Raw genomic sequence first — 10,954 nt, 5'->3', positions numbered from 1 at the left:
GAGCAGCTTCCTTTTGCCTCCTGGCTGGAGAGCTTGTCTTTGAGGTAACTTTGTAGCTTTTCAGCTGGGGTGGGACACCTATGTGCCCCCATAGTGCCATATTTTTGTAGTGCTACAAAGTGCTGAGATGCTCTGTAGCACTAGAAACGAATGTCTGTCCATACCCATAGTACTTGTTTTAATTCATTTTCTGTATACAGACTTACAGTTTGAGATTGCTTCTTGTATTCTCTCTTTCAATTATTTTTTTTCATTCTTTGAGGAACTTTTTCAGGCGTTCTAAAGGCACCTAGCAACTGTCCTGTAGAAGCGTTAAGCTATAGTTAGTAAGTGTGGCTGTAGGTGAGGCATTTTAGTGTTCTGTTTGGGGTTTTTTTCCCTTCATTAAATTGGTTCTCAAAGACTCATCAGATTTTTTTTTTTTTTTTTTTCCATGTTTCCCCCTCTTGTGGCTTACTGCAACATGAGTTAAGAATTTTATTTATTTTTTTTTGGCTGCAATATTTATTATTACTGGTCTATATTTTTTGAGTGTACACATAGCCTTGAATTTATTATAAAGTGGTTTTGGGGTAATAAAGATATATGATGGATGTTGTATCTTTTTTTTAAGAATGAGTCAGTAACTTTAATTTCAATTTCAGAGTTTTGGGGAAAGAACTTCTTTAATATAATTGAAAACACTAAAGACTTCCAAAGAAAATGCTACATTTTTGAATGACTTGGAGATGTAATGCAGTATGAGGTAGCAGGAGACCACTAACCAGTTGCACTCAGTTTTAGCCACTTTGTGCTTCCAGAACAGCTGACCTAGACTGGTGAATCTTAACCTAAATTAGTAATTGATTTAGAAGACTATGCTCTGGATAGGCAGGTGTTGTCTGAAAGGGGTGCAAGAAGAGCTCAGTCCCAGTGTCTGCTTTTAGAAATCCATATGCTGCTGCCTAGGTGGGTATTTTGTAAACCTTTAAATACAAAAAAAGACTGTAACAATGAGTGTTGTGATTGATCTATCTCAGCTTTAGGCAGGACAAGTAGCAATGGATTTAAATTGCAGCAAGGAAGATTTAGGGGTGGATGGAGGGGCGGTTAAGGTGTGTTATCTAGAGAAGTTATGAACTAGTCATCATTGGAAATAAAGTGGGGTGACTTGGATATGATCCTGCTTTGAGCAACATTTTGGAGTAGAAGAGACCTCTTAAGACCCCTTCCTGCTCAGCTTTATGCGATTAGGATTGGATGTTATTCAGCAATAAAAGATCCAGTTCTTTCTTGGAATTTAAATCTCATACTGACAGCTTTGATGGTATCCTGTTTGTACTGATGGCGCACGTTTTTTGTAGATATCAGTGTGGAGAGAGGATAAATGAGATGGTTATGGAAGGGCCCACATACTGTCCTGTTCACAGATACAGTGTCCCAGGGAGGCCTTACCTCAAATTCCCCTTAAGGTATAAAGCTGAGACAGCCTTTAAGACTAAACGCATCTCCTGTCTTTTCTAAGCTTTTTGTATATAGATACAAGTGAAGAGAACCTTCAGTGCTTTCAGATGCTGAGCCCTGTTTCTGTACAGAGAGGGGTGTTGCCTAGCTTTTCCATGTCCTGTACTGGGAATAAAAAGGGTGTAAAGCATTATTCACACAGAGACTCTTCTTTTCCTCTCTCTAAGTGTCTTCAAACTGTTGGCTCATTCTTTTAGGGCCCGAGTTACTTTGGTGTTCCTGACAACACGAGCAGCATGTAGGTCTTCAACGTGTACATTTTTTCCAAGGTTACTAGGCTATCGCAGTGATTCTTAACCAGGGTGTTGCAACAGCTTTGAAGGGTACCACTAGGAAAGAACATAGATAAATGCAGACTGGTGAGACTCTCTTTCCTTCCAGCTGCTCTTCTTTCCCCCACTGCCTGCAGTGTTTTCCCTGCCAGCTGCTACTGTTCCTTCCCAACCCTTCTTCAAGCAGGTAAGCACTATAAAAACAAACTAGTTCTTGAAATGGGGTCAGTTCATAACTTTTATGGTGGGTGCCTCAAATCTGAAATAGAATCATAGAAAGGTAGGGTTGGAAGGGACCTCAGGAGCTCATGTAGTCCACCCCTGTGCTCTCAAAGCAGGACCATCCCCAACCAGATCATCCCAGACAAAGCTTTGTCTAGCCAGGCTTTGAAAACCTCCAAGGCTGGAGCTTCCACCACCTCTCTAGGTAACCTGTTCCAGTGCTTCACCACCCTCTTAGTGAGAAAATTCTTCCTAATATCTAACCTAAACTTCCCTTGCTGCAACTTGAGACCATTGCTCCTTGTTCTGTCACCTGCCACCACTGAGAATAGTCTAGCTCCATCTTCTTTTGAACCCCTTTCAGGTAGTTGAAGGTTGCTGTATAGTCCCCTCTCGGTCTCCTGTTCTCTAGACTAAATAAGTACCCTCAGTCTCACCTCAAAAGTGTCTCCCCGCCCCCTCATGATTTTTGTAGCCCTCTGCTGGACTCTCAAATTTGTCCACATCCTTTCTGTAGTGGAGGGCCCAAGACTGAACACAGGACTCCAGATGTGGCCTCAACAGTGCTGAATAGAGGGAAAGAATCACTTCCCTTGACCTACTGGCAACACACCTACCAATGCAGCCCAGTATGCTATTGGCCTCCTTGGCAACAACAGCACACTGGCTCATGTGTAGATTTATTGTCCACTGTGACCCCCAGGTCCTTTTGTGCAGAGCTGATGTCCAGCCACTTAGCCCCCAGCCTGTACTGGTGCATGGGATTGTTCTGTCCTAAGTGCAGGATTTTGTACTTGTCCTTATTGAACCTCATGAGATTCCTTTTGGCCCAATCCTCCAATTGGTCTAGGTCACTCTGAATTGTAGCCCTACCCTCCAACATATCTACTATTCCGCCCAGCTTGGTGTCATCTGTAAAGTTGCTGAGGGTGCACACCATCCCATCTTCCAGATTGTTGACGAAGCCACAGAACAAAAGTTGCCTCAGGAGCAATCCTTGGGGCGCTCCACTTGATACCAGCTGCCAACTAGACATCAAGCCATTGATTACAACTCTTTAAGCCTGATGCTCCAGCCAGTTTTTCTGTCCATCTTACAGTCCATTCATCCAGCCCATACTTCCTTAGTTTGCCTGGGAGAATGTTGTGGGAGACCATATCAAAAGCCTTGTTAAAATCAAGGTACACCATATCCACTGGTCTCTCTGCATCTACAGAGCCAGTCTCCATGTCGTTGAAGGCAATCAGGTTTGTCAAACATGACTTGCCCTTGGTGAATCAGTGCTGACTGTTCCTAATTACCTTTTCTTCTCCAGATGCTTTGAGATGGATTCTTGGAGAATCCACTCCATGATTTTTTTTTTTTTTTCCCCCCTAGGGACTGAAGTGAGGCTGACTGGTCTGCAGTTCCCTGGGTTCTCCTTTTTTCCTTTCTTAAATATGCACACTGCCCTTTTCCAGTTATCCAGGACCTCTCCTGATCATGAGTTTTCAAAGTGAAGAGCCACTGGCCATCATATCACATCAGCCAACTCCCTCAGCACCCTCGGATGCATCCCCATCCAGCCCCATGGACTTGTTTGAGGAACATCTCTGCTGCTGTACACATCCAGCTTTTTTAAGTAGTCGCTACCTGTTCTTTCACTACTGAGAGTTGCTCACCTCTGCCCCAAACTGTGCTGCCAGATGCAATAGTCTGGGAGCTGACCTTGCCTGTAAAGATCGAGGTGAAGAGGGGATGAAGCAGTTCAGCATTTTCTGCATCCTCTGTCACAAAGTTGCCTCCCCCAGTTAGTAAGGGACCCACACTTTCCCTGATTCTCCTCTTGCTATCAACATGTTTGTGGGAACCCTTCTTTTACCCTTCCCATCCCTTGCTAGCTGCAGCTCCAGTTGTGCTTTGGCCTTCCTGCCTTCATCCCTGCATGCCTGAGCAATGCTCTAGTATTCTTCCCTAGTTATTTGTTCAAGTTTCCACTTCTTACAAGCTTCCTTTTTGTGATTTAGTTTACAAAGAGTTCCCTGCTGGTCTTCAGCTGTCCTTGCTAGTCTTCTGGTGCATCAGGATAGTTTTGCTCCTGCACTCTCAGTAAGTCTTCTTTAAAGTACAGCCAGCTTTCTTGGACTCCTCTCCCCCTCAGTCTGGCTTCCCATGAGGATCCTACCCATGAGCTCCCTGAGCAAGTCAGTGTCTGCTTTTCTGAAGTCCAGCAGGGTCCTTACTCTGCTGCTCTTCATCTTTTGTTTCCTCAGGTTCCTAAACTCAATAATCTTGTGGCCACTGCTGCCCAAGTTACCATCCACTACTATGTTCCCCACCAATCCTACTCCATTTGTGAGCAGCTCTCAGCTTCTCAGAGCACGCACGTCAAGCAGACAGCCCAACAAACAAGCACTCGGCAAACCAGAGGCACAGGAAGCTGGATCACTTATCTTCCCTGGGCAGGATCTGGTGCTTGGTTTTTTCTCGCCCTTTCTCTTCTTGCCCCAAGCAACTGCCTGCAAACTGCTTACCCTGTTTGCAGCCCCTGTTTGCTGTCTCCCTGGTCAGTCATAGGCTATCATTGCATCTAGGGCAAATGCTAACATGAGGATTATTTTCCTAATTGAAATAAACTTGTAAACCCAACACCAAAACTCACAGCTTGGAAGTGGTTTGCATTGCAAAAAACGTGCAGTCATTTAACATGTATTAATTTGTTTTTGTCACTTCTTTCTGAGGCATGTTGTACAAATTTTATTTCATAAACCACTGCCTTTCCTCTACATTCTGCTCCCAACATGTGTTAACAGGTTGGGGAGATTAGGGCAGGTCTACCTTTCTTTTGCCTCTCTTGGAAGCATGAGACAGATAATTTGTATGCACTGTTCTGGTAGGTGCTGCTAAGGAAAACTTCTGATTTTGTGTGTATACATCTGGTGAACTGCAATGAAGTGGATGTGTAACATGTCTCACAGTTGCAGCATGCATGGGTAACTGTTTTATGCAATCATTTATCTTTAATTATTTCCCACTTCCTTCAGATTGAAAATCTTGAACTGTTACTTCTCACATTTAAAAGAAAAAGAGAGATACACAGATGTTACCAACCAGGAAGGACTTGGTCTTTAACTTCTTAAGAGTAAATAAATTATAAGTTTGAATTCAAATTAATCTGTACTCTGGTGCTGTAAGCAAGGTTTTTTTCTGTAGAGGAAAAAAGCTGAATTTCTCTGAAAAACTGAAATTGAGTGTGCCTGTCAGTGTCAATATTTTGGTTAAGTGAAATGAGCAAGGCAACAACCATTTTTGAGATGGGCATCTTGTAGAAAGAATTGTCAAACCACCTTGAACCTCGCAGGGGGTTTTTTGGCCTAGGCGATGCATGCTAGGCAATTAATCAGCAGGTCAAATAGACGTATTCTGAGCACCAGCTTGCTGAAGTAACCTAGTTCAAAAACAGAACTTTAGCATGTTGCTTTATGGCAAACTAGTTTTAGCTTACAAATTTGTATTTTAGGGAAACGCCTAGATAACATACTTCTTGAAATGGGATCTGACTTGAGTCCAAAGAGGAGCAACAATGAACAAATGCATTCAGAGAAAAGTGAGTAAGCAAGTTACATTTTTGTTTAACATTGAGATTTGAGGGGGTGATGTGTCATCCTATGGATGATAATGTGGTGGTGCAGAGTTTGGCTGCCTTCTGGTTTCAGCTGCTACTTCAAAATATTGGGCATTGTTATACGGAATGTGATAATATTAGAATATTTGCTGAGAAGAGAAAAATATAACCTCTTGTCTTGTTTCTGTTATTTTTAGGTACCTTGTTGGAAACAGGTTCTGAAGGAAATAAAGGCATAATGTCTGAAAATAAAAGGCTGAATCACAACAGTCATTTAACCATAAAGGCTATCACATTAACTGTTGGAGATAAGTTTTCTGGCATAGTTTCCCATATTCAGAATCCAGAAGACTTTTTCTGTCAGCAACTGCATAATGCCCGTAAGTGACTGTTTTTATTTGATCTGTTCTAAAGACATGTTGTTCTCCTTCCTTCCTAACATGAAGCATCTGAAAGTCCAGGGGGAAGCAGGTGGAACCATAAGGAGGGAAAGCAGTGTAGCAAGAATAAATCAAGATCCATAGAGTATGACTTGCATGCAATTCTTACCTTTTAAAGAAAAAAAAGTTTGTTTGTTTGTTTTTTCACCCCTCTGTACTCTGCTTCCAGTCAAATACTGGAGAGTCTGAACTTGGCCAAATCATATCCTTCTGCCTTGATTTCTACATGATGTTTCTTCTCTGTATTTGTAAATCAGAATATTTCATGTTGGTTGTTGAACTTGCTAGAAACATCTGTAATAAACTGCTTCTTGTATGGTGTCCCTTTACTTTGATAGTTGAAGTAAAGATCCATAATGCCCCTGTTTTACCTTATGAGCTCTGCTCCCTGGGTGGACCAAATCTTTTAGTACATGCCCACAGTCATATGACTGCTGTGACATACACACAGCATAAAGACGAGATTCTCTGAGCTGTGCTCCCTCTGAGAGAATGTGGGCATGAGATAAGGAAGCTATGGTTTGGGTGTGTCATAGAATACAGTTAACTTGTCACTTTATATCTTCAGGATAAGTTTTCCTGGTAATCATTTGAGCTGCTGCTCTGGATAAATCTACATAGTGTAACATGGTTCTGTCTCTAATCTCCAATATTGAACTTGCTTTTGTCTGCAAAGCAGCTCCTAAGATACTTGACACTTATGAGTGGCAGCCATCAACCTCTAGGAGTAGACCAGCTTACTTTCCCATTCATGGTTACTGGCTATACCAAAATGTGATCAAAAGTCTATTATTTACTTTTTGTAAGCTGCCTTATAAAAGTAAAACTGTTTCTCGTGACCCATAATCTTCAAACACCCGTTTCCTCAGGAGTCCAAAGGCTTCCAAGATATGGGAAAAATCCATTCTTCAGAAACTCCACCATAAAATCTCTAGTCTGTAAAGGTTCTTCACAATGGAGGGAAAAATCATCAGGAATGCCATGATTGTGACAGTCTCTAAGAAAGGAGACAAGTCTAACTGGTAATTAAAAAGGGATTGCCTTGCTGTCTGCCACAGGAAGGATAACTGTGAGAACCCCCCTAAACAGTCTCCTTCCACTTGCTGAAGAGCTCCTCCCAGAATCTGTGTGGCTTAGGGCATCAGGAAGCACAAGTGAGATGTGATCATTGCTTGTCAGCTGCAGGAAAACTCCAGGAACAACATAAACCTCTTTTTGTATGGACTTCTTAGATCTCATGAAAGCCTTTGATTTCCAGCAGCCGAGAAAGGAGAGGATGCTCACTGAACAGGGACTCCCCCAGTGCCTGCTGACCCCCCTGACTAGTTTTATAACAGTCCACTAGATCCCGCCCCCCCCTCCCCCCTTCTCTTGTGGAGGCTGAACAGGTTCAGGTCCCGTAGCCTCTGTTCATAAGGCCTGCCCTGCTGCCCCTTGATCATGCGAGTGGCCTTCTGGACCGTCTCCATGTTGTCCACATCCCTCTTGAAGTGGTGCCCAGCAAAAGGATCTATCATGGATTCTTTTGTGGTTAAGACAGGAGTTAAGCAAGGCTGTGTCATTGCTCAAACATTCTTCTCAATATTCTTTACTATAATGTTACATATGATCACCAACAATCTTCCAGTCAGTGGAGCTAAACTACCAAGTGGATAGTGAGCCATTTAACCTCAACTGACTCCGAGTCGAAACCAAGACCACCACAACCTCAATCGTTGGTCTCCACTACACTGATGGTGTAGTGTGTGCTCGGAAGCAGATCTTCATCAATACTTGGTGTCCTTACTGAGGCATACAAGAAAATGAGACTGACACTTAATGTTCAGAAGACTAAGGCCCCCTATCAACAAGCTCTTGGTGAGCACTCCCCCGCTCTCTGTTAATTCAGATTTTATGGTGAGTTTCTGAAGAACGGATTTTTCCCATATCTTGGAAGCCTTTGGACTCCCGAGGAAACGGGTGTTTGAAGATTGCGACGTCAGATCTGAAACCAAGCTCATGGTTTATCAAGCAGTTGTAATTCCCACCTTGCCATACAGAGCTAAGATATGGACAAGGTATAGGAGGCACCTCAAGTTGCTGCAGAACTACCATCAATGCTACCTGAGGAAAATCCTTTGAATCTAGTGAGAAGGTAGATGCACCAGCACTAGCGTCCTCTTGCAAGCAAACACTACACGCATCAAGGTGATGATCGTCTGACATAAACTTCGCTGGGCTGGCCATGTCATCTGGATGTCTAACTCCAGACTCCTGAAGCAGGTTTTATTCTCCCAGCTTAGAGGCATACGTTCAAGAGGGAGAGCAAAAAAAGTGCTTCAAGGCCGTCCTCAATGCCAGCTGGGAAAAAATGCAACATTGACATGAACTTGTGGGAGAATATTGCTCAGGACCACCCCAAACGGAGGAAGACCCTGTTGCAAGTAGCTCGGTACTTTGAAACCTTACGCTAACAAGAGGAAATGGAAAAGCGGGAGTGGCAGAAGCAGTGTGTCATGGACCAAATCAAGAATCCAGAGCCACCTGCCCCACACAGAAACACATGTCCAAGTTGAAACAGAGTCTGTTGATCCTGGATCAGCCACTGTTAGACCCACAGATAAAACATTCATGAAAGACAGTCATCCTTAACTGTGAGAAATTGCCTAAGAAGAAGACTAGAGGAGCTGTCCTCAGAATTCTTTATCAGGACCAAAGGTTAACTTGATAAGAAAAGTTTCTTTTGTGCTGGCCAGAGGAAGCAACAAGTTGCTTTGCATTCCTTAAAGTCACAGGGGGCTCTGTGATTTTTCTGTAAATCTTTAATTTACTCATTACACCCTTGAAAATGCACGTATCTCGAGTTTTGGCAAAGGATTCTCTAAGACTCTTCTCGGGTGCTTTTACTAGACATCACAGTTTTGGCATGTCTTTTCTATGGTTGAGGATTAAAAAAATACTGTCGTCTTATACTATAGGCAATCCATAAAATGTCTGCAGAATTGCAAATAATTCTGCTTTTGAGCACTAAAAATACTTTATTCTTGATGCACAATATTATGTTACAGTTAAGTTAAATTTATATAATGTTATCTTTGTATATAGAGATAAAGGATTTATATTGTAATGCTTGTCTCACAAATGAATTAATGTGTAGTTTCCAAAACTATCAACAGGCCAACTTGCTGAGCTTCAGGCAACCCTGTGTGAATACTGTAACAAAATTCCTAGTAACCCAGACTTCCGTCCAGCTGTTGGTGATGTATGTTGTGCTCAGTTCACAGGTAAAGGAGGAAGGAAAATAATGCTTCTCAGAAGTTGTTAATAGCCCTTTTTAAAATTTTGCCTTGTATTACATATGTAAGCAAAAACTTCAAAGGATTTCTAAACCGAATTAAATGACAAAGGGGGTTTTTACTAATTCAGTTTTTATATTTCTTAGAAGCCCAGTAATCTTCTACAGGTTTCTAATCACTTTGCTCCTGTCCATTTTATCTGTGGACAGAATTGTCAGCGATAGCAGTGACTTTGGCCAGGACTGATGGAATGTGTAGCCACACCAGGCAAATGGGTAGTTCTGGACAAATTGTTGGGTAGAACTACATTTAGGAAGACCACAGAGAAACTGTAAACTAAGGTGAGAAGGAGAGAGCTAGGGGTGCACTGATAAAGATTTTTCTGGCTGGTACCAATGGCCAATTATTAACCAGCCGTATCGGCCGATACCTATTGAAAAAAAGCTGATTTGCAATCTGGCAGCTTGGAGAGCAGTGTCCAGCTGGTAAGTTTGTTGGGGAAGGGGAGAAGTGGGGGGCAGATTGAGGCCCTCATGGTGAGGGAGGGAGTGGGGCAGAGACAAGTGCTGGTACTGCCCAGTTGGGGTGGGGTACAGAACAGAGCCGCAGGCAGCTCATCTGGAGGGATGGGGAGGGGTGTGGCTCCCTGCTGCTGTGCGTACCTGCATGGGGGTGGGGGGAGGAGTCATGTGCCCCTAGATTTGCATGTGGGGTGAGGGCAGGCTGACGGCTGTGGGTTCTGGCCTCTTCCTGACAGGGCTGGGTCTACAGCAAACTCTGGGGTGCCTGTAGCCTACTTTTATAGCCACCTCTCCCAGTACTGCTGCTTACTGGCCACCCCTGGAGTACAGCCCCAGCCTAGTCCCCACCTCCCTCCAGGAAGAAGCCAGCACAATCCCTGGCCCTGAGCCTGAAGTAAGCAGTCTGCCTTCACCCCATGCACAAATCTAGGGAGGTAAAGGCCCCCATGCCTGCCCTGGGGGAGCAGACAGCAGTGGGGACTCGCCTCTGCTGCCCACAGCTGCATCTTGCACCCTGCCCTGGCTGAACAGTGCCTGCCCTAGCCCCACTCCATCCTGCCCTCTAGACTTGCCCACCAAACATTGTTTTCCAAGCTGCCAGCCTGCATTCTTGGGTCCATGCATGTTGTGGCTGCATGCATGCACACAGCATTTATCGGTGATATTATCAACTACACCAGCCAAAAATAGCCAGTTGCCAACTTAATGTCAATTTTCCTTTTATCAGTGCCGGTCCAATATAGATTGATTATATTGGTGAACCTCTAGAGAGAGCCTTTAAGCTGGAAGAAGAGAGTACTCCTTATTAGGGCTGTGTGAAGCTTCAGTCGCTGATTCAATTCAGAGAAGATTTGGTCCGAATCAGTGGCCGAATCTCCAAATCGAATTGGGAGACCCATTAATCTCTCCTAATTGATTTGGAAAGATTTGATTTGGCCATAGACACAGCTTTGTGCTGCTTCTTCCTACCTCAAGGTACCACACTTGGCCCATGAATGCTGAGATGGATACAGCATCCCAGAAGCATGACTGGCCAACTTCTGGGTCCTCTGCAGAGCATGCAGGGAACCTGCCCCCTGGCTCAGTGACTGGTGCCTTCTGGGTCTGGGCGGGTACC

General features: G+C 43.8%; 1 protein-coding gene across 2 annotated transcripts in view; it reads left to right on the top strand.

The window, feature by feature from the left end:
- The window catches only part of TDRD1 (tudor domain containing 1), a 42,737-nt gene that overhangs the window by 13,454 nt on the left and 18,329 nt on the right, over positions 1-10,954 (top strand). For both annotated transcript variants that reach the window (XM_019556261.1, XM_019556260.1), the window contains exons 10-12: positions 5,497-5,583; positions 5,799-5,981; positions 9,197-9,304. In XM_019556261.1, the coding sequence (XP_019411806.1) occupies positions 5,497-5,583; positions 5,799-5,981; positions 9,197-9,304 (378 nt within the window). The remainder of the gene's footprint in view (positions 1-5,496; positions 5,584-5,798; positions 5,982-9,196; positions 9,305-10,954) is intronic.

Source organism: Crocodylus porosus, unplaced genomic scaffold (genome assembly GCF_001723895.1).
Source record: "Crocodylus porosus isolate Cpor-Errol unplaced genomic scaffold, CroPor_comp1, whole genome shotgun sequence".
Classification (NCBI taxonomy): Eukaryota; Metazoa; Chordata; order Crocodylia; family Crocodylidae; genus Crocodylus; species Crocodylus porosus.
This window is presented reverse-complemented; position numbering and strand designations above follow the sequence as displayed.